At 32.6% G+C, this 21,508-nt stretch overlaps 4 protein-coding genes and 2 long non-coding RNA genes across 6 annotated transcripts; all 6 read left to right on the forward strand.

The window, feature by feature from the left end:
- Nucleotides 1-4,369: 4,369 nt before the first annotated feature.
- LOC128387278 (uncharacterized) lies at nt 4,370-5,066 on the forward strand. Its single transcript, XR_008324999.1, has 2 exons — nt 4,370-4,504; nt 4,565-5,066. It is a non-coding gene; the product is annotated as an uncharacterized LOC128387278 (long non-coding RNA).
- A 2,734-nt stretch (nt 5,067-7,800) lies between these two features.
- LOC128387208 (uncharacterized) lies at nt 7,801-9,899 on the forward strand. The gene is made up of 6 exons (XM_053346390.1): nt 7,801-8,160; nt 8,244-8,303; nt 8,380-8,495; nt 8,565-8,952; nt 9,010-9,224; nt 9,297-9,899. Exons 1-6 carry the CDS (start codon nt 8,073-8,075, stop codon nt 9,681-9,683), a joined length of 1,254 nt encoding a protein of 417 aa, XP_053202365.1. The 5' UTR covers nt 7,801-8,072; the 3' UTR covers nt 9,684-9,899.
- Nucleotides 9,900-10,992: 1,093 nt separating this feature from the next.
- On the forward strand, nt 10,993-13,035 carry LOC128387246 (uncharacterized). The gene is made up of 5 exons (XM_053346433.1): nt 10,993-11,084; nt 11,161-11,276; nt 11,335-11,728; nt 11,787-11,992; nt 12,827-13,035. The coding sequence occupies exons 2-5, from the start codon at nt 11,235-11,237 to the stop codon at nt 12,857-12,859; spliced, it is 675 nt and encodes a 224-aa protein (XP_053202408.1). The 5' UTR covers nt 10,993-11,084; nt 11,161-11,234; the 3' UTR covers nt 12,860-13,035.
- Nucleotides 13,036-15,038: 2,003 nt separating this feature from the next.
- Nucleotides 15,039-15,617, forward strand: LOC128387289 (uncharacterized). Its single transcript, XR_008325000.1, has 3 exons — nt 15,039-15,061; nt 15,115-15,508; nt 15,567-15,617. It is a non-coding gene; the product is annotated as an uncharacterized LOC128387289 (long non-coding RNA).
- A 2,220-nt stretch (nt 15,618-17,837) lies between these two features.
- Nucleotides 17,838-18,727, forward strand: LOC128387398 (uncharacterized). The gene is made up of 3 exons (XM_053346593.1): nt 17,838-17,974; nt 18,041-18,100; nt 18,195-18,727. Exons 1-3 carry the CDS (start codon nt 17,887-17,889, stop codon nt 18,725-18,727), a joined length of 681 nt encoding a protein of 226 aa, XP_053202568.1. The 5' UTR covers nt 17,838-17,886.
- Nucleotides 18,728-19,216: 489 nt separating this feature from the next.
- Nucleotides 19,217-21,039, forward strand: LOC128387218 (uncharacterized). Its single transcript, XM_053346402.1, has 6 exons — nt 19,217-19,398; nt 19,486-19,545; nt 19,622-19,737; nt 19,796-20,195; nt 20,255-20,469; nt 20,530-21,039. The coding sequence occupies exons 1-6, from the start codon at nt 19,311-19,313 to the stop codon at nt 20,899-20,901; spliced, it is 1,251 nt and encodes a 416-aa protein (XP_053202377.1). The 5' UTR covers nt 19,217-19,310; the 3' UTR covers nt 20,902-21,039.
- The last annotated feature ends 469 nt before the right edge of the window (nt 21,040-21,508 follow it).

Below are 21,508 nucleotides of genomic sequence, written 5' to 3' on the forward strand. Positions count from 1 at the left end.
GGAGAGTTAATGTCTCACAGTTTTATCGAACCTCAAGGAGATCATGTTATCTTATGAATTTATCTGAATTTTGAATTCTATCCACCATCCAGAATCAAAATCGCCTGTCGGATCGTTGAAGCTGATTAAAAGTCATGGTAAAGTTCCTAATTGTAAAACCTTACGATTCGTCTCATGGAAGCTGCCGATAACTAATGAAGATTTGATTGAAATAATCAAAATTTAACTCTCTTTGTTTTGGATACTTGGAATTGGGGAGATGCAAATAGTATTGAGATAATCGATAAATTCTGTCAATCTTCAGGTCGTCGAATATCCTTTTACTTGCGTCGCGATGATCGAATATGGAATAGCAAGACCAGAACTGGATCATATACACGATATGCATTAAACGAAGATGTTGCGACCATTTTTAATTGTGAATCTTTGGTTGCATTTTAATTGAATTGCTGTTCTGAAAATGAAATAGTAAATGTTGATTTATTCTTTTATCGATTAATCGACAAGGATTAACTATGGAGTTAAATATAAGAAATTGGTAGACTTATAAGACTAGATATGTCCGTCAGCTCGATATTTTAACTTTGAGCTGATTTTTTCGGCTTAAGTTACAGCTACATATGAAAATGGACTTAATTGTTCAGTTAATTGTGTTTGTTTAAATTAGGTTAGGTTAGGTCTTCGCTAATAGGGTCACTATGACCAAAGGCCCGGAGGGCCTGAGACAATCAAACCGAACCTTAAGCCGAGAAAAAAATCAGCTGAAAATTGAAAATATCGAGCTGACGGACATATCTTGAGTCTTACCTCTGAGCCTTATCAGAAGCTGATTGAAAGTGTTATGAAGTCGCGTTATTTGCCTTGGATGGAAGGATGCAAATATCATTGAGACAATCGATAAATTCTGTAAATCATCAGGTCGAAGAATCAATTTTATCCTGCGTGGCGATGGCCAAACAATGGGCGCACTCATATACACGATACATATTGAACGAAGATGTTGAGTCCTTTAAAGATCGATTATGAATTCTTACAAAATGCCACGTTTATTGAAATTCGTATTAATTAAGCTCAAGTTATTAATCACTTCGACTTTTTTATGCACATCAAAAGATACTGTAAATGTTTTCTATTCGCTAAATTTTATTGCCAAAATAAAGTTGTTTTTATGAGAAGACAATTTTTAATTGTGAATCTTATGCTGCCTTTTAATTAAATTGTTGTTCTGAAAATGGAATAGTAAATGTTGATTTATTCTTTTATCGATTAATCGAGAAGGATTAACTCTGGAAAGTTAAATATAAGAAATTGGTCGGCGTGTTGGGGGCGAATTAGCCAAGGGGTATTTTGCTTTTCTTTTATAAAACTCCAGTTTAACTTATCAGTTTAGGAATTTTAAGTTTCTGTTAAATATTGAATTTGTGTTAATACTTTCATTTATTTCATAGAAATATTAAATTTGTGAAAATGGAATTGACTGATTTACCTTACGATTGTTTATCGTATATATTTGATTGTATTCCTGATCTTAAATCGCTTTTTGATCTGTCAACAGGTAAGACAATTTTGTGCTTCTTATTTAGGTTTAGATTAAATTCATATTTTCAGTTTGTAAACAATGGAACATTTGGCGAAACGAAGACTGAACAAAATTCGACATTTACATGGTAAGTTAATAATAAGGTAATTTAATTGTGAATTACAAAAGATTATATTAACTCTGCCGTCTTCTCAATTCTCTTAAACGTGTACAGCACAGCAAGATATCGATTCTGACCTTTCAGCATCTCCCAATCATCTTTATACGAACGATGTCGAATTGATGGAGAGAGTAAATGTCTCGAAAATGTTCCCCAATCTCAAGTTTTTCTCCAAATGTTATAATCTCGATAAAATGTGTACCTGCAAAATGTTGGTCAATGTTTTGTCAACTTCGAAACCGTTGATTGGACTCATTTGTGAAGCGCCATGTCTTTTCAAGTCCAGAGCATCTTGGCTCTCGCTGCCACGTTGATGTCGATGAGATTGTTAAACACTGTGGGAGCCTCGAGTACCTGGTTACATTGTATCGACCTTTTCTTCGTAGTTATTTCTTAAAATACAAATTCGGCCGAAATTTGAAATACTTTGAAGGTTCGATTGAAGGTAGCGAATATGAGGAAGATAGAGATTATAATTTCATATTCAAAGAAATGCATCTAATATGTTATTACTTGCATCAAATGCCAAATCTGGAAGTTCTGCATATGAAAGAGCCACCATGTAATGAATTATTTGTCGTAGATAATAGATTGGTATAATAATGACTTTTCCTTTTAATTAGTTGAAGCTCGTCTTTGGTCTTTTCCGAAAAACATGAAACTGAAACAGATCGAATTTGAAATCGTGTCGACTGAATCATTCGCCTTCCAGTTCTTATCTCTTTTTCCCGATTTACGGAGTGTTTCTCTTGATATTCGAACAGTGGAAGATAAAGATGATATTTTCGAAGTTTCCAATGCTCACCCGAATATCCAAGACTGCGCTCTACACATTGGAATAGTAAGTATTCTGTAGTATCTTATGAATTTTATTTAATTCTTTTTATCAGTTTCAGTATCAATGCCCAGAAGTCGACCCAATGAATCTAATTAAAAGTATTATGGTCAAGTTCCCTAATTGTAAAAACCTTTTCATTCGTCTCATGGAAAGGCTGTCGATAACTAATGAGGGTTTGATCGAGATAATCAAAGTTTTACCCAATTTAACTCTTTTTGTCTTGGATATAAAGAATTGTGGAGATGCGAATACTATTGATACAATTGATAAATACTGTAAATCAACAGGTCGTCGAATATCCTTTTACTTGTTTCGCGATGATAGAAAATGGAATCACACACTTGGAACTCGAACATATACACAATATGCACTAAACGAAGATGTTGCGAATCATCTCGAGGCCGACAGCAAATTCGTTCGCTCAGGTTTTGCGTTGTGAATGAAAAAGTTTTTCTCTTTAACCGATCGATCGATCGGATTTTTACATGAAACGAAGAGTGAAAATTTTCATAATAAAAAGTATTGTTCTCGATCTTGATATTATCATTTCACAAACTTTTCATAAATTCAATCAAAAGTCTCTTCTTCTCTCTCTCAGTTTGCTATTAACTTAGTTCTCTTCCGTAATACTACGTTCATTTCACAAACTGAATTACCTTTGTGACAATGGATTGTTGGTTACTTGATTGTCTACCGTGTATATTGCTTGTTCCTGATCTTAAACAACTTTTGGACAAGTCAACAGGTAAGAAAATTTTGCTGCTTTTTCTATTTAGAAATGGGATTAAATTGCTGTTTTCATCGTTTTACTTGGTCAGTTTGCAAGCATTGGAACATTTTGGTGAAACGAGTTGAAAAAATTCGACATTTACATGGTAAGTCAAGTTCATATCGCTCATTGGAAAGGTTAGATTAATTCTGTTTTCTTTGCACCATTCTTCTAATTAAGTCGAGAGAAAATTATTCATCATATGTCCTTTTCGTCTGACAATCATCTACACGGATGATGTTGATTTAATGGAGAGTTGATGTCTCTCAGTTATTACCGAACCTCAAGGTGAGACTATTATAAGGATAAGAAACAAAATGACTCATCAATCTATTTCCAATTTAAACTTTTCCAGTTTTTATCCTTGAGTCCTGTTCATGGTGACAAATGTACTGGTAAAATGGTGGTCAATATTTTGTCATCAGCAGAACTGGTTGGACTCATGTGTGAAACTTGTGTGGTTGTTGTAATCTTTATCCCTTCTCTTGTAAATTGGTGCCTTCAAGTTAATGTCGATAAGATTGTTAAACACTGTGGAAGCCTAGAGTATATGACTATATTGGAACAATTTTTGAGACATTTATTTCTTCAAATATAAATTTGGACAAAATTTGAAATACTTTGACGGTTATATCAGAGAGTACGAAGTTGAATGTTTAGATGAATATGAATGAAGACGAAGATAAAGTTAAAGATAAAGAAGATGAATTATTATCGATCCATGCTCGACATAAAACTGCTGTGTCGCTGCTTGAAGAAAACGCCAAATCTTGAAGTTCTGCTTCTGAAAACCACAAAGTAATTATATCAAACAAGTTGATCATCTATTCTAATCATTTTTTCTTCTCGCCTACAGTTGAACCTCGTCTTTGGCCTTTACAAAAACAAAACTGAAGCTGAAAGAGATCAGATTTGACGATATATCCTCAAGTTCGCTGGTTTTCCGGTTCTTGCCTTTATTTCCTGATTTACGATTTTTCGCCATCAGTTGAACCTCGTCTTTGGCCTTTACCAAAATGAAACTGAAGAGATTCCATTCAAGAGAGATCAGAGTTCTTGATCTTCCAGTTCTTGCCTTTATTTCCTGATTTACGAAGTATCGAGTTGAATATTCAGCTAGTTAGGGATGAAGATGAAGATTTTCCTGATTCGCATACTCATCTGAATGTTCAAGATGTAGTTCTAAAGACAGACGCAGTAAGTTTTTTATCTTTATTCATTTCCGTTATTCTAATTTTCATTCTACTTATCATCCAGTATGTCAGCTCACCCGTCAGATTTTTGAATCTAATTAAAAGAATTATGGTCAAGTTCCCTAATTGTAAAAACTTTTCGTTCATATCTCACAAGAACTTTCTATAAATAATGAGGATTTGATCGAGATAATCAAAAATGTGCCCAATTTAACTCTATTGGTCTTGGATATAAAGAATTGGGGAGATGCAAATACTAATGAGAAACTAAACGAATTCTGCAAATCAACAGATCGAAGAATAAATTTCATCTTGCGTGGCGATGATCAAACAAGTGATCAAATCAGGGCTCGCTCACACACATATACACGATACGCATTGAACGAAGATGTTTCGAGTCCTTTAAAGATCGATAATGAATTCTTACAAAAGTTCGTTTATTGAAATTCTTATTCATTAAGCTCGAATTTGTAATCACTTAAACTTTTGTACTCAACATATCAAATGAAAAGTCAAGTGCTTTTTATTATTCGTTAGATTTCAAAATAAAGTTACAGTGAAAATTATCTTGAGTCTCAATAATAATCTTGTATCGTTTTCGATCTTGATATTAGCTTTTTAAACTTTTCAAATCGCGATCCAGTCATCTCTTTCGCTCTCTCCTGCTGTTGCTAATAACATTAGATCGTCAATACAATTCAGTTTCTATTTGTCAAGTGTTTGTTTACTAGTAACTCGAATCAATAAATGTTTCAAATCATTTATTTAACAGTAAAACTTTTGCAATCTTTGATACAGTCAAATCAGAATGAATATACCTTTAAGAAAGAATTAATGTTTCCAAAGAAAGTCAAAAACTAATCCTTTAGGAGGTGATTAGGATAATCTCCTTTCAAATTGAATTAATGGTTCGGAGTCAATTCCACAATCTTTTAAGTAAACATTGAAGTAAATCCTTTTGTCTTTAGCTAAATTTGAATAGAGAAAATTTAAATTTTCTAAGGTTCATAGGTATTGCTGCTGAATAGGTTAGGAATTCTGGGCCCTCCGGGCCATTCATTCATATTGAATACTAGGTTGAGAGTCCGAGGCCCTCCGAATATTAAAATCAAATTAATTAGTTACATCTCACACCTAACCAACCTAACCTAACCTAATCAAACCAAACCAAATCAGACAATCACCAAACTTTTCACCTCTTTTATTAGTTATTTATATCAAAATTTGATAAAATTGGTAAAACTTGTCCTTTCTCAAGCTAAACAACCTTTCAAAAGTTATCCAAAAGTTAAGATTTACTTTTAAGTTGTGGAATTGACTCTACACGAATTAATTTAGTAAAAGAAAGGACCAATGCAGTAAAAGTTTCAATTAACTTTCAATACTAATCTACAATGCAAACTTTCTCTCTTTTCTAACAAGCAGCCAGTCTTCAGGGCAAAATAGATTGACTTATATTACACGGCAAAACATTAAATCAATCTGAAAGTTATCTCAATTCCCCAACGGATTAGTCTGTTTTCTTTCTTTTCAAACATTAATTCTCTTAAAGTACAGTATAATAACTGAGATAAACTCTCTCAAAAGAGAATTTTTCTGAAATTTGATTCTATAATTAAGAAAATTCGATCATTTCTTAATGATTAATTAACAAAGCAAACAATTAAAAACACAGCTCAGTTGTCTTGACAATAGAAACTTATTTAAGATCTCATTATCTGTTGACTGTATATGAATAATTCTTTACTGAAATTAGAATATTATTAATCTTCAGTACATGAATCTTCTCGACTTGGCTAAACTTCATGATTCTGGATTCCTTTCGATTGGTCGGTAATTATAAATCGTCAAGTGAATTTAGATAATTGTGCTTTATTGTTCATCTATTGATTCAATTTTGTATCTGGAAAAAGGAAAAAGTCTTATTCAATCTCTTATCGATATGTTGAATAAGATTATTATATAATTATAATTATAATTAATTATAATTATAATATTATCTAATATTAATATTATCTTATAATTATTCGAGATAATCTGACCGCAGTTTCATCCAATTTCTGCATATTGTTGATTAACTGGATGAAATAAACCTAAGAAACGAAAACAAGTTAAACCAATTACAATTAAACAGAAACTTAATTGGTGATTAAAATTGTTCTCTTCAAATTGAAGACTTCAATATTTCATTTGTTTTCTAGAAATAGTTACATTTGTTACAATGGAATTGGGTAAATTACCTTACGATTGTTTATCATGTATATTTGATTTTTTTCGAATCTTAAACAGCTTTTGAATCTGTCAACAGGTAAGAGAACTTTTGTGCTTTTTTTCATTAGAAATAGAATTAAATTTATATTTCTATCATTGGTCAGTTTGTAAATAATGGAACATTTTGGTGAAACCGCGACTGAAAAAAATTCGACATTTACATGGTAAGTCAAACGCATTTCGATCATTGGAAAGGATAATTAATTCTGTTACTATTTTGAATCATTCTTCTAATTAATTAAGTGCAGAGTAAAGACGATTTACCATTTACCTATTTTTCATCTGACAATCACATCTACACGGATGATGTTGGATTAATGGAGAGTTAATGTCTCACAGTTTTTATCGAACCTCAAGGTGAGATCATGTGCTATCTTATGAATTTATCTGAATTTCGAATTCTATCCACCATCCAGAATCAAAATTCGCCTGTCGGATCGTTGAAGCTGATTAAAAGTCTTATGGTAAAGTTCCCTAATTGTAAAAACCTTACGATTCGTCTCATGGAAAGGCTGCCGATAACTAATGAAGATTTGATTGAAATAATCAAAATTTAACTCTCTTTGTTTTGGATACTTGGAATTGGGGAGATGCAAATAGTATTGAGATAATCGATAAATTCTGTCAATCTTCAGGTCGTCGAATATCCTTTTACTTGCGTCGCGATGATCGAATATGGAATAGCAAGACCAGAACTGGATCATATACACGATATGCATTAAACGAAGATGTACATTTTTAATTGTGAATCTTTGGTTGCATTTTAATTGAATTGCTGTTCTGAAAATGAAATAGTAAATGTTGATTTATTCTTTTATCGATTAATCGACAAGGATTAACTATGGAAAGTTAAATATAAGAAATTGGGTAAGACTCAAGGGTAAGACTCAAGATATGTCCGTCAGCTCGATATTTTAACTTTGAGCTGATTTTTTTCGGCTTAAAGTTCAAGCTTCATATGGAAATGGACTTAATTGTGTTTGTTTAAATTAGGTTAGGTTAGGTATTCGCTAATAAGGGTCACCATGACCAAAGAAAGGCCCAGAGGGCCTGAGACAATCAAACCGAACCTTAAGCCGAGAAAAAAAATCGACTGAAAATTTAGAATATCGAGCTGACGGACATGTCTTGAGTCCTACCGAAAATTGGTGGGCGTGTTGGTGGCGAATTAGCCAAGGGCATTTTGCTTTTCTTTTACAAAACTCCAGTTGAACTTATCAGTTTAGAAATTTTAACTTTCTGTTAAACATTGAATTTGTGTTCATACTTTCATAGAAATATTAATAATTAAATTTGTGAAAATGGAATTGACTGATTTACCCTACGATTGTTTATCGTGTATATTTGATTGTATTCCTGATCTTAAACAACTTTTGGACAAGTCAACAGGTAAGACAATTTTGCTGCTTTTTCTATTTAGAAATAGTATTAAAATCTTGTTTTCATCTTCATCGTTTTACTTGATTGGTCAGTTTGTAAGCAATGGAACATTTTGGTGAAACGGCGACTGAAAAAAATTCGACATTTACATGGTAAGTCAAGTTCATTTCGATCATTGGAAAGGTTAGATTAATTCTGTTTTTCTTGTGAATCATTCTTCTAATTAAGTCGTTAGTGAAGACTTTTTACCATATTTCCATTTTTCATCTGACAATCACATCTACACGGATGATGTTGAATTAATGGAGAGAGTTGATGTCTCTCAGTTATTACCGAACCTCAAGGTGAGACTATTACTTAAAGATAAGAAACAAAATGACTCATCAATCTATTTCCAATTTTAACATTTCCAGTTTTTATCCTTGAGTCTTTATCCGGGTCAAAAATGTACTGGTAAAATGTTAGTCAATATTTTGTCATCAACAGCGAAACCGCTGGTTGGACTCACATGTAAAAATCAATGCTGTATGAGCAATGATTCCCTACAATCTGGTCATGTCGATATCGAAGAGATTGTTAAACACTGTGAAAGTCTCGAGTATATGAATATATGGAATCAGTTTTTTCGAGACATTTATTTCTTCAAATATAAATTTGGACAAAATTTGAAATACTTTGACGGTTGTACCTTACCGTGGTACAATGAAGATTATGATTCCATGATGGAAGAAATAAATTTATTATGCTGCTACGCCGCGCGAATGCCAAATCTTGAAGTTCTGATTCTGAAAAAACCACTAAGTAAGTTATATCAAATAAATTATTGATCATTTATACTAATCGTTTTTTCGCATTTAGATGAACCTCGTCTTTGGTGTTTACCAAAAATGAAACTGAAAGAGATTAAATTCCAACATATATCCTCAGGTTCGCCTGTCTTCCAGTTCTTGCCTTTATTTCCTGATTTACGAAGTATCAAGTTGAGTATTCTTAAAGTCAAGAATAAAGATGAAGGATTTCCTGATTCACATACTCATCTGAATGTTCAAGATGTAGTTCTAAAAATACACAAAGTAAGTTTTTCAGCTTTATTTATTAATATTTTGGTTATTTAGATTTTGATTTTGATTGCATTTATTATTCAGCACAAAGGGCCAACTATGGGATGTTTCAAGCATATTAAAAGTATTTTGGTCAAGTTCCCTAATTGTACAAACCTGTACATTAATTTGAAAAATTGTGAAGAGCGAAAATTGTTGCTTACTAAAGAACATTTTATCGAGATGATAAAAATTTTGCCGAATTTAACTCTCATTGTCTTGAATAGTAAGAATTGTGGGGATGCAAATACTATTGGGACACTCGATAAATTTTGTAAATCAACAGGTCGAAGGATCAATTTTATCTTGCGTGGCGATGACCGAGCAAATGATGGAACCAGGGTTCGCTCATGTACTCGATTTGCATTGAACGAAGATGTTGCAAGTCCTTTAAAGATCGATAATGAGTTCTTACAAAAGTACGTTTATTGAAATTCGTATTAGTTAAGCTCGAATTTTTAATCACTTCAACTTTTTACTCAACATACTGATCAACACTTACAACTGATCTATATACACGAATTGAACGAAGATGCTGTCAAACATTTCGAGACCGACAGCAAATTCATTCGGAGCTTTTTTCGTTGTAAAAAGTATTGAATTTTTCTGCAACCAATTGATTGTTCAACGTTAGGCTTTTCTTATTAAATAAACAATGAAAATTATCTTGAGTCCCAATAATAAACTATTAATAAGTATCGTTTTCGATCTTGATATTAGCTTTCTAAACCTTTCAAAGCGCGATCAGTCATCTCTTCATCTCTCTGCTGCTGTTATAACTTTAGATCGTCAAGACGATGCGATTCGGTTTCTAATTGTCAAGTGTTCGTTTACCTTGAATCAATAAATGTTTCAATGAAAGTGAATTTGCTGAAATTGATTTGCTGAATTTACCCATCATCCAATTTACAAAAGGATCAAACTAGAGATTTATTATTTACTTAAAAGATTAACGAGAGGTCATTATGAAAGTCGTTAATCTTTTAAGTAAATAATAAATCTCTAGTTTAATCCTTTTGTCTTAGTAAATTAGTACTATTTCGGGCTTAAATTTTTAGAGAATTCAATTGATAGATTTGGTTAAAACTGTTGGTGCTGAATGAAGTTTGGTCATTTTTGGTTTGGTTTGATTAGGTGAGGTTAGGTTTGGTTGGGTGAAGTAAACCTAATTAATTATAACAATTAGCTCGGAGGGCCTCGGACTTGCAACATAATTAATAAAATGACCAAGGGCCCGGAGGGCCTCGGACACTCAACCTACTCAGCTACAATACCTATGAATAGCAAAAATTTTATATTCATCCCATTTAAATCTAGCAAAAACAAAAAAATTAACTTTAATGTTTACTTAAAATATTGTGAAAACGAGGAAGAATCGAAATTTTGGTCGGCGTGTTGGTGGCGAATTAGCCAAGGGGCATTTTGCTTTTCTTTTACAAAACTCCAGTTAAACTTATCAGTTGAGAAATTTTAACTTTCTGTTAAATATTGAATTTGTGTTCATACTTTCATTTACTTTCATAGAAATATTAATAACCAGTTGAACTTAACAGTTCAAAAAATTAAACGTTCTGTTCAATATTTCTAAAAATAATTAAATTTATGACAATGGAATTGACTGATTTACCCTACGATTGTTTATCGTATATATTTGATTGTATTCCTGATCTTAAACAACTTTTGGACAAGTCAACAGGTAAGAAAATTTTGCTGCTTTTTCTATTTAGAAATGGGATTAAATTGCTGTTTTCATCGTTTTACTTGATTGGTCAGTTTGCAAGCATTGGAACATTTTGGTGAAACAGAGATTGAAAAAAATTCGACATTTACATGGTAAGTCAAGTTTATATCGCTCATTGGAAAGGTTAGATTGACTCTGTTTTTCTTGTGAATCATTCTTCTAATTAAGTCGAGAGAGAAAATTATTTATCATATGTCCCTTTTTCATCTGACAATCACATCTACACGGATGATGTTGAATTGATGGAGAGAGTTAATGTCTCTCAGTTATTACCGAACCTCAAGGTGAGACTATTACTTAAGGATAAGAAACAAAATGACTAATCAATTTAAACTTTTTCAGTTTTTATCCTTGAATCCTAATCTGTATGACAAATGTACTGGTAAAATGATGGTCAATATCTTGTCATCAACGGCGAAACCACTGGTTGGACTCATGGGTGAAAGTACATGTTGTTCGAGCGATTATTACCGACAATCTGGTCATGTCGATGTCGATGATATTGTTAAACACTGCGGCAGTCTCAAGTATATGAATATATTGAATCAACGTTTTCGAGACAGATATTTCTTTAAATATAAATTCGGACAAAATTTGAAACACTTTAACGGTTATATCTTACGGTCCTACAATGAAGATGAAGATTATGATTCCATGGAGGAAGAAATAAATTTATCATGTCGCTACTTGGAGCAAATGCCAAATCTTGAAGTTCTGAATCTGGAAAACCCACTAAGTAAGTTATATCAAATAAATTATTGATCATTTATACTAATCGTTTTTTTCGCCATCAGTTGAACCTCGTCTTTGGCCTTTACCAAAAATGAAACTGAAAGAGATTCAATTCCAAGAGAGATCGAGTTCGCCAGTCTTCCAGTTCTTGCCTTTATTTCCTGATTTACGGAGTATCGATTTGAATATCCATTCAGTTGAGGATGAAGATTTTCCTGATTGCCATACTCATATGAATGTCCAAGATGTAGTTCTAAACATATCCGGAGTAAGTTTTTTATCTATCTACAAACTTGAATAAGATAAGCTCAAATTTTGGGTAAAGATTGTGCTCAAGATAAAAGGATTCTATGAGATGTTGAGGTACCAAAAAATAGAGCGGAAAATACTACAGTTACAAAAAATAGTACGAACAAAATCTGAATAGCCGTTCATGAGAAATTCTGACTCAAAGATTTATATGTACGCATGCGCAGATTTGCTTTTTTACAGCGCGCATTTCAAAAAGAAAGAGAAAGAGAGAAAGAGAAAGAGAAAGAGAGAGAGAGGAAAACAGAAAAGAGAAAAACAGAAAAGAGATTTGATTGTTCAAGTTAGAGACTTGAAGTCTTTACGACTGTCATATGACTGAGTGCCCTCTAGTGACACCCTCGTGAAGGTCATATATATTAGTCGACCTCCTCCTGGTACAGGATCAAAGTACCAGTATACTGCCCTTGCCGGGAGTCGAACCGCAACCACCAAGCATTAACCTGACCAATGAGAAGGCAGGACACTGGGGTTATACCACTTGACTACGACAAGAGAGAAAAAGAGAAAGAGACGAGAAAGAAAGAGAGAAAGAGAAAGAGAGAGGAGAGAAAAAGAAAAAGAGATGAGAAAGAAAAAGAGAAAGCAAGAGACGAGCAAGAAAGAGAAATTTAGTTTTGAATTTTTCGATTAAAAAACGATTCCCATTTCAATAAACCACGGGTCTGGCAAACAACATTTGCCAAATCTGCCGCTTGCCAAATCTTGAAGTTATGAATCTGAAAACCCCATTAAGTAAATTATATCAAATAAATTATTGATCATTTATACTAATCATTTTTTTCGCCCTCAGTTAAACCTCGTCTACGGCCTTTACCAAAAATGAAACTAAAAGAGATTCGATTCGAAGACATGTCATTGAGATCACCAGTCTTCTAGTTATTGCCTTTGTTTCCTGATTTACGAAGTATACATTTGCATATTCGTGGAGTCAAGAGTAAAGATGAAGGATTTCCTCATTCGCATACTCATCTGAATGTTCAAGATGTAGTTCTAAAAATACACAAAGTAAGTTTTTCAGCTTTATTTATTAATATTTTGGTTATTTTGATTTTGATTTTGATTGCATTTATTATTCAGCGCAAAGGGCCAACTAACGTATGTTTCAAGCATATTAAAAGTATTTTGGTCAAGTTCCCTAGTTGTACAAACCTGCACATTAATTTGAAAAATTGTGAAGAGGAAAATTGTTGCTTACTAAAGAACATTTTATCGAGATGATAAAATTTTGCCGAATTTAACTCTCATTGTCTTGAATAGTAAAATTGTGGGGATGCAAATACTATTGGGACACTCGATAAATTTTGTAAATCAACAGGTCGAAGGATCAATTTTATCTTGCGTGGCGATGACCGAGCAAATGATGGAACCAGGGTTCGCTCATGTACTCGATTTGCATTGAACGAAGATGTTGCAAGTCCTTTAAAGATCGATAATGAGTTCTTACAAAAGTACGTTTATTGAAATGTATTAGTTAAGCTCAATTTTAATCACTTCAACTTTTACTCAACATACTGATCAACACTTACAACTGATCTATACACAATTGAACGAAGATGCTGTCAAACATTTCGAGACCGACAGCAAATTCATTCGGAGCTTTTTTCGTTGTAAAAAGTATTGAATTTTTCTGCAACCAATTGATTGTTCAACGTTAGGCTTTTCTTATTAAATAAACAATGAAAATTATCTTGAGTCCCAATAATAAACTATTAATAAGTATCGTTTTCGATCTTGATATTAGCTTTCTAAACCTTTCAAAGCGCGATCCAGTCATCTCTTCATCTCTCTGCTGCTGTTGCTATTAACTTTAGATCGTCAAGACGATGCGATTCGGTTTCTAATTGTCAAGTGTTCGTTTACCTTGAATCAATAAATGTTTCAATGAAAGTGAATTTGCTGAAATTGATTTGCTGAATTTACCCATCATCCAATTTACAAAAGGATCAAACTAGAGATTTATTATTTACTTAAAAGATTAACGAGAGGTCATTATGAAAGTCGTTAATCTTTTAGTAAATAATAAATCTCTAGTTAATCTTTGTGTTAAATAGTACTATTTCGGGCTTAAATTTTAGAATTCAATTGATAGATTTGGTTAAAACTGTTGGTGCTGAATGAAGTTTGGTCATTTTTGGTTTGGTTTGATTAGGTGAGGTTAGGTTTGGTTAGGTGTGAGAAGTAAACCTAATTAATTATAACAATTAACAGCTCGGAGGGCCTCGGACTTGCAACATAATTAATAAAATGACCAAGGGCCCGGAGGGCCTCGGACACTCAACCTACTCAGCTACAATACCTATGAATAGCAAAAATTTTATATTCATCCCATTTAAATCTAGCAAAAACAAAAATTAACTTTAATGTTTACTTAAAATATTGTGAAACAGGAAGAATCGAAATTTTGGTCGGCGTGTTGGTGTGAATTAGCCAAGGGCATTTTGCTTTTCTTTTAAAACTCCAGTTAAACTTATCAGTTGAGAAATTTTAACTTTCTGTTAAATATTGAATTTGTGTTCATACTTTCATTTACTTTCATAGAAATATTAACCAGTTGAACTTAACAGTTCAAAAATTAAACGTTCTGTTCAATATTTCTAAAATAATTAAATTTATGACAATGGAATTGACTGATTTACCTACGATTGTTTATCGTATATATTTGATTGTATTCCTGATCTTAAACAACTTTTGGACAAGTCAACAGGTAAGAAAATTTTGCTGCTTTTTCTATTTAGAAATGGGATTAAATTGCTGTTTTCATCGTTTTACTGATTGGTCAGTTTGCAAGCATTGGAACATTTTGGTGAAACAGAGATTGAAAAATTCGACATTTACATGGTAAGTCAAGTTTATATCGCTCATTGGAAAGGTTAGATTGACTCTGTTTTTCTTGTGAATCATTCTTCTAATTAAGTCGAGAGAGAAAATTATTTATCATATGTCCCTTTTTCATCTGACAATCACATCTACACGGATGATGTTGAATTGATGGAAGTTAATGTCTCAGTTATTACCGAACCTCAAGGTGAGACTATAAGGATAAGAAACAAAATGACTAATCAATTTAAACTTTTCCAGTTTTTATCCACGATTCATTATCTGTATGGCAAATGTACTGGTAAAATGATGGTCAATATTTTGTCATCAACAGCGAAACCGCTGGTTGGACTCATGAGTAAAAGTACATGTTGTTCGAGCAATTATTACCGACAATCTGATCATGTCGATGTCGATGAGATTGTTAAACACTGCGGCAGTCTCGAGTATATGAATATATTGGATAAACGTTTTCGAGACAGTTATTTCTTTAAATATAAATTCGGACAAAATTTGAAACACTTTGACGGTTATATCATACGGTCCTACAATGAAGATGAAGATTATTATTCCATGGTGGAAGAAATAAATTTATCATGTCGCTACTTGGAGCAAATGCCAAATCTTGAAGTTCTGAATCTGAAAAACCCACTAAGTAAATTATATCAAATAAATTATTGATCATTTATACTAATCGTTTTTTTCGCATTTAGTTAAACCTCGTCTTTGGCCTTTACCAAAAATGAAACTGAAAGAGATTCAATTCAAGAGAGATCAGGTTCCTTGATCTTCCAGTTCTTGCCTTTATTTCCTGATTTACGGAGTATCGATTTGAATATCCATTCAGTTGAGGATGAAGATTTTCCTGATTGCCATACTCATATGAATGTCAAGATGTAGTTCTAAACATATCCGGAGTAAGTTTTTTATCTATCTACAAACTTGAATAAGATAAGCTCAAATTTTGGGTAAAGATTGTGCTCAAGATAAAAGGATTCTATGAGATGTTGAGGTACCAAAAAATAGAGCGGAAAATACTACAGTTACAAAAAATAGTACGAACAAAATCTGAATAGCCGTTCATGAGAAATTCTGACTCAAAGATTTATATGTACGCATGAATTTGCTTTTGACATTTCAAAAGAAAGAAAGAGAGAGAAGAGAAGAGAAAGAAAGAGAGAGAGAGACAGAGAAAGAGAGAAAAGAAAAGAAAGAAGAGAGAGAAAAGAAAGAGAGAAACAGAAAGAAAAACAGAAAAGAGATTTGATTGTTCAAGTTAGAGACTTGATTGTCTTTACGACTGTCATATGACTGAGTGCCCTCTAGTGACACCCTCGATAGGGTCATATATCTAACCCTCTCCTGGTACAGGATCAAAGTACCAGTATACTGCCCTTGCCGGGAGTCGAACCGCAACCACCAAGCATTAACCTGACCAATGAGAAGGCAGGATACTGGGGTTATACCACTTGACTACGACAAGAGAGAGAAAAGAGAAAGAGACGAGAAAGAAAGAGAGAAAGAGAAAGAGAGAGGAGAGAAAAAGAAAAAGAGATGAGAAAGAAAAAGAGAAAGCAAGAGACGAGCAAGAAAGAGAAATTTAGTTTTGAATTTTCGATTAAAAACGATTCCATTTCAATAAACCACAGGTCTGTAAAACAACATTAACAAATTTGCCAAATTTGCCAAAAATCTTGAAGTTATGAATCTGAAAACCCCATTAAGTAAATTATATCAAATAAATTATTGATCATTTATACTAATCATTTTTTCGCCCTCAGTTAAACCTCGTCTACAGCCTTTACAAAAATGAAACTAAAAAGATTCGATTCGAAGACATGTCATTGAGATCACCAGTCTTCTAGTTATTGCCTTTGTTTCCTGATTTACGAAGTATACATTTGCATATTCGTGGAGTCAAGAGTAAAGATGAAGGATTTCCTCATTCGCATACTCATCTGAATGTTCAAGATGTAGTTCTAAAAATACACAAAGTAAGTTTTTCAGCTTTATTTATTAATATTTTGGTTATTTGGATTTTGATTGCATTTATTATTCAGCACAAAGGGCCAACTAACGGATGTTTCAAGCATATTCCAAGTATTATGGTCAAGTTCCCTAATTGTACAAACCTGTACATTAATTTGATGCGAAAATTGTTGCTAACTAAAGAACATCTTATCGAGATGATAAAAATTTTGCCCAATTTAACTCTTATTGTCTTGAATAGGGAGAATCGTGGTGATGCAAATACTATTGGGACACTCGATCAATTCTGCAAATCAACAGATCGAAGAATAAATTTCATCTTGCGTGGCGATGACCGAGCAAATGCTGGAATCAGGGTTCGCTCATATACTCGCTTTGCATTGAATGAAGATGTTTTGAGTCCTTTAAAGATCGATAATGAATTCTTACAAAATCACGTTTATTGAAATTCGTATTAGTTAAGCTCGAATTTTTAATCACTTCAACTTTTTTACTCAACATAACCTTAAATCCAAATTCTGTTGCTCATCCAGCATCAGAGACCAGAAATTATTTTTCAGACCCTTGAATCTAATTAAAAGTATTATGATCAAGTTCCCTAACTGTACAAACGTGTACATTCAGTTCATGGAGAGGTTTCCGATAACTAATGAGGATTTGATCAACCTTCGGTTTTTCTTATTAAATGAACAGTGAAAATTATCCTGAGTCTCAATAAACTAGTAGCGTTTTCAATCTTTATACATGTATTAGCTTTGTATACTAAAGCGCGATCCAGTCATTTCTTTCTCTCTGCTGTTGTTGCTATTTAGATCGTCAAGACGATTCGGTTTCTAATTTTCAAGTGTTTTGTTTACTAGTTACTTTAATAAATAAATGTTTCAAATCATTTATTTGAACAGTAAAAACCTTTTAATCTTCGATAAATAAAAATATTATTAAAAGCGTTTCTTTTATAAAACTCCAGTTGAACTTATCAGGATAGACATTTTAACTATTAATAGAAAACTAGAAACTTTTCTACAAATAATTACATTTGATACAATGGAATTGACTGATTTACTTTACGATTGTTTATCGTGTATATTTGATTGTATTCCTGATCTTAAACTACTTTTGGATCTGTCAACAGGTAAGACAATTTTTGTGGTTTTTTGACTTGAAATAAAATAAAATTCATATTTTCATCATTGATCAGTTTGTAAACAATGGAACATTTTGGCGAAACGAAGACTGAACAAAATTCGACATTTACATGGTAAGTAAATAATAATAAGATAATTTCATTGTGAATTACAAAAAGATTATATTAACTCTGCCATCTTTTCAATTCTCCTTAAACGTGGCCACAGCACAGCAAGATATCGATTCTAACCTTTCAGCATCTCCCAACCATCTTTATACGAACGATGTCGAATTGATGGAGAGAGTAAATGTCTCGAAAATCTTCCCCAATCTCAAGTTTTTCTCCAAATGTTATACTCTCGAAAAAATGTGTACCTGCAAAATGTTGGTCAATGTTTTGTCAACTTCAAAACCGTTGATTGGACTCATTTGTGAAGCGCCATGTCTTTTCTCAAGTCCAGAGCATCTTGGCTCTCGCTGCCACGTTGATGTCGATGAGATTGTTAAACATTGTGGGAGCCTCGAGTACCTGGTTACATTGTATCGACCTTTTCTTCGTAGTTATTTCTTAAAATACAAATTCGGCCGAAATTTGAAATATTTCGAAGGTTCGATTGAAGGTAGCGAATATGAGGAAGATAGAGATTATAATTTCATATTCAAAGAAATGTATCTAATATGTTATTACTTGCATCAAATGCCAAATCTGGAAGTTCTGCATATGAAAGAGCCGCCATGTAATCTTCAAATGATTTTGTAATTAATTGTATCAGTAAATGGCTCAAATCATTAGTTCAAAGAGTGAAAACTTTTTTGATAAAAGTGATTAATGAAAATATCCTTTTGTTCAAGAGAATCAAATAAAATACAAGCAAATGATTTTAGCTATAAAACTGAACTTAAATGTTTCGTTATTTGCTGGAATCTTTTCGATTGATTCGTAATATGAACTTAATACGAATACTTCATAAAATAAGCTAAAACTCCTATTTCAAATTGATCAGTTTGTAAACAATGTAACATTTTGGCGAAACGAAATTCGAAATTTACATGGTAAGTTGATAATAATAAAGTAATTGTAAATGTAGCAACAAGTCAATCAAACAGATGAACCGGGAAGTGAGAAACTGTAAAATTAACCAATTTTACACAATAAAAAAAATTGAATTGTCGTCGGAAAATTAGAAACTTTCGCCATCTGGTGACAGCGAATCGACTCAGTTTTAAATCTCACGTTGATTAAAGATACTCTTATTATAAGAGTCAATTTAATCCAGTTTATGAAAATTTGTTCTTCTTTTAGTATTTTCATTCATTTTCTAGAATAAGTTGAATTTGTTAAAATGGAACTAATTGATTTACCCTACGATTGTTTATCGTGTATATTTGATTGTTTTTCGAATCTCAAACAGCTTTTGGATCTGTCAACAGGTAAGAAAATTTTTGTGCATTTTCTATTGAGAAATGAGATGACAGATGAGAGAAATCATGTTTTCATCGTTTTACTTGATTGGTCAGTTTGTAAACAATGGAACATTTTGGTGAAACGGCGACTGAAAAAAATTCGACATTTACATGGTAAGTCAAGTTCATTTCGATCATTGGAAAGGTTAGATTAATTCTTTTTTTCTTGTTCATCATTTTTCTAATTAAGTCGAGAGAGAACATTATTTATCATATGTCCCTTTTTCATCGGACAATCACATCTACACGGATGATGTTGAATTAATGGAGAGAGTTAATGTCTCTCAGTTTTTACCGAACCTCAAGGTGAGATCATTACTAAAGGATAAGAAACAAAATGACTAATCAATTTAAACTTTTTCAGTTTTTATCCTTGAATCCTAATCTGTATGGCGAATGTACTGGTAAAATGGTGGTCAATATTTTGTCAACAACAGCGAACCCGCTAGTTGGACTTATGTGTGAAACTCAATGTTGTTCCAGCGATGAAATACACTCTAAATGTCAAGTCAATGTCGACGAGATCGTTAAACACTGTGGCAACCTCAAGTATATGGAAATATTGGATGAACCTTTTCTTGAAAGTTATTTCTTTAAATATAAATTCGGGCAAAGTTTGAAATACTTTGAAGGTTATATCACAGAGTACGACATTATTGAAAAAGATGAAGATTATGATTACAACTTTGAAGAAATAAATTTACTATGTCGCTACTTGGAGCAAATGCCGAATCTTGAAGTTCTGAGTCTGAATGAACCAATAAGTAATTATATTAGAAAAGTGATTGATCATGTATTCTAATCGTTTTCTTTTCGCCTTCAGTTGAACCTCGTCTTTGGCCTTTACCAAAGATGAAACTAAAAGAGATTCGATTTCTAGACATAAGATCAAGTTCGTCAGTCTTCCAGTTCCTGCCTTTTTTTCCTCACTTACGAACTATCCGTTTGTATATTCGTGAAGTCAAGGGTAAAGATGAAGGATTTCCTGATTCGCATACTCATCAGAATGTCCAAGATGTAGTTCTAAAAATACACAAAGTAAGTTTTTCAGCTTTATTTATTTTCGTAATTCTAATTTTAATTCTATTTATCATTCAGTATCAAGGCTCACCCGTCGAATCATTAAATCTAATTAAAAGTATTATGGTCAAGTTCCCTAATTGTAAAAACCTTTCCATTGATATCCTACGAAGGGTTTTCACGATAACTAATGGAGATCTTATCGAGATAATCAAAGTTCTGCCAAATCTAACTCTATTTGTCTTGACTGTAGAGAATTGGGAAGATGCAAATATCATTGAGACACTCGATAAATTCTGTAAATCAGCAGGTCGAAGAATAAATTTCATCTTGCGTAGCGATGGCCAAACAATCGGCGCTCGCTCATATACACGATACGTATTGAACGAAGATGATGCGAGTCCTTTAAAGATCGATTATGAATTCTTACAAAAGTGCCACGTTTATTAAAATACGTATTAATTAAGCTCGAATTATTAATCACTTCGCCTTTTTTATGTAATATATCAAAAGATACTGTTAGTGTTTTCTATTCATTGTCAAAATAAAGTTGTTTTTATGAGAAGACAATTTTTAATTGTGAATCTTTGGTTGCTTTTTATTAATAATTGAATTGTTTTTGTTTCTTCTATTCTGAAAATGGAATAGCAAATGTTGATTTATTTACGAACGATGTCGAATTGATGGGTAGAGTAAATGTCTCGAAAATGTTCCCCAATTTCAAGTTCAAATGCCAAATCTGGAAGTTCTGCATATGAAAGAGCCATTATGTAATGAATTATTTGTCGTAGATTGGTACAATAATGACTTTTCTTTCAATTAGTTGAAGCTTGTTGGCCTTTTCCGAAAAACATGAACCTGAAACAGATCGAATTTGAAATCGTGTCGACTGAATCATTCGCCTTGCAGTTCGCATCTCTTTTTCCCGATTTACGGAGTGTTTCTCTTGATATTCGAACAGTGGAAGATAAAGATGATGTTTTCGAAGTTTCCAATGCTCTTGAATATCCAAGAATGCGCTCTACACATTGAAATAGTAAGTATTCTGTAGTATCTT

The sequence above is a fragment of the Panonychus citri genome, unplaced genomic scaffold (genome assembly GCF_014898815.1).
Source record: "Panonychus citri isolate SS breed McGregor unplaced genomic scaffold, ASM1489881v1 Contig00002, whole genome shotgun sequence".
Taxonomy (NCBI): Eukaryota; Metazoa; Arthropoda; class Arachnida; order Trombidiformes; family Tetranychidae; genus Panonychus; species Panonychus citri.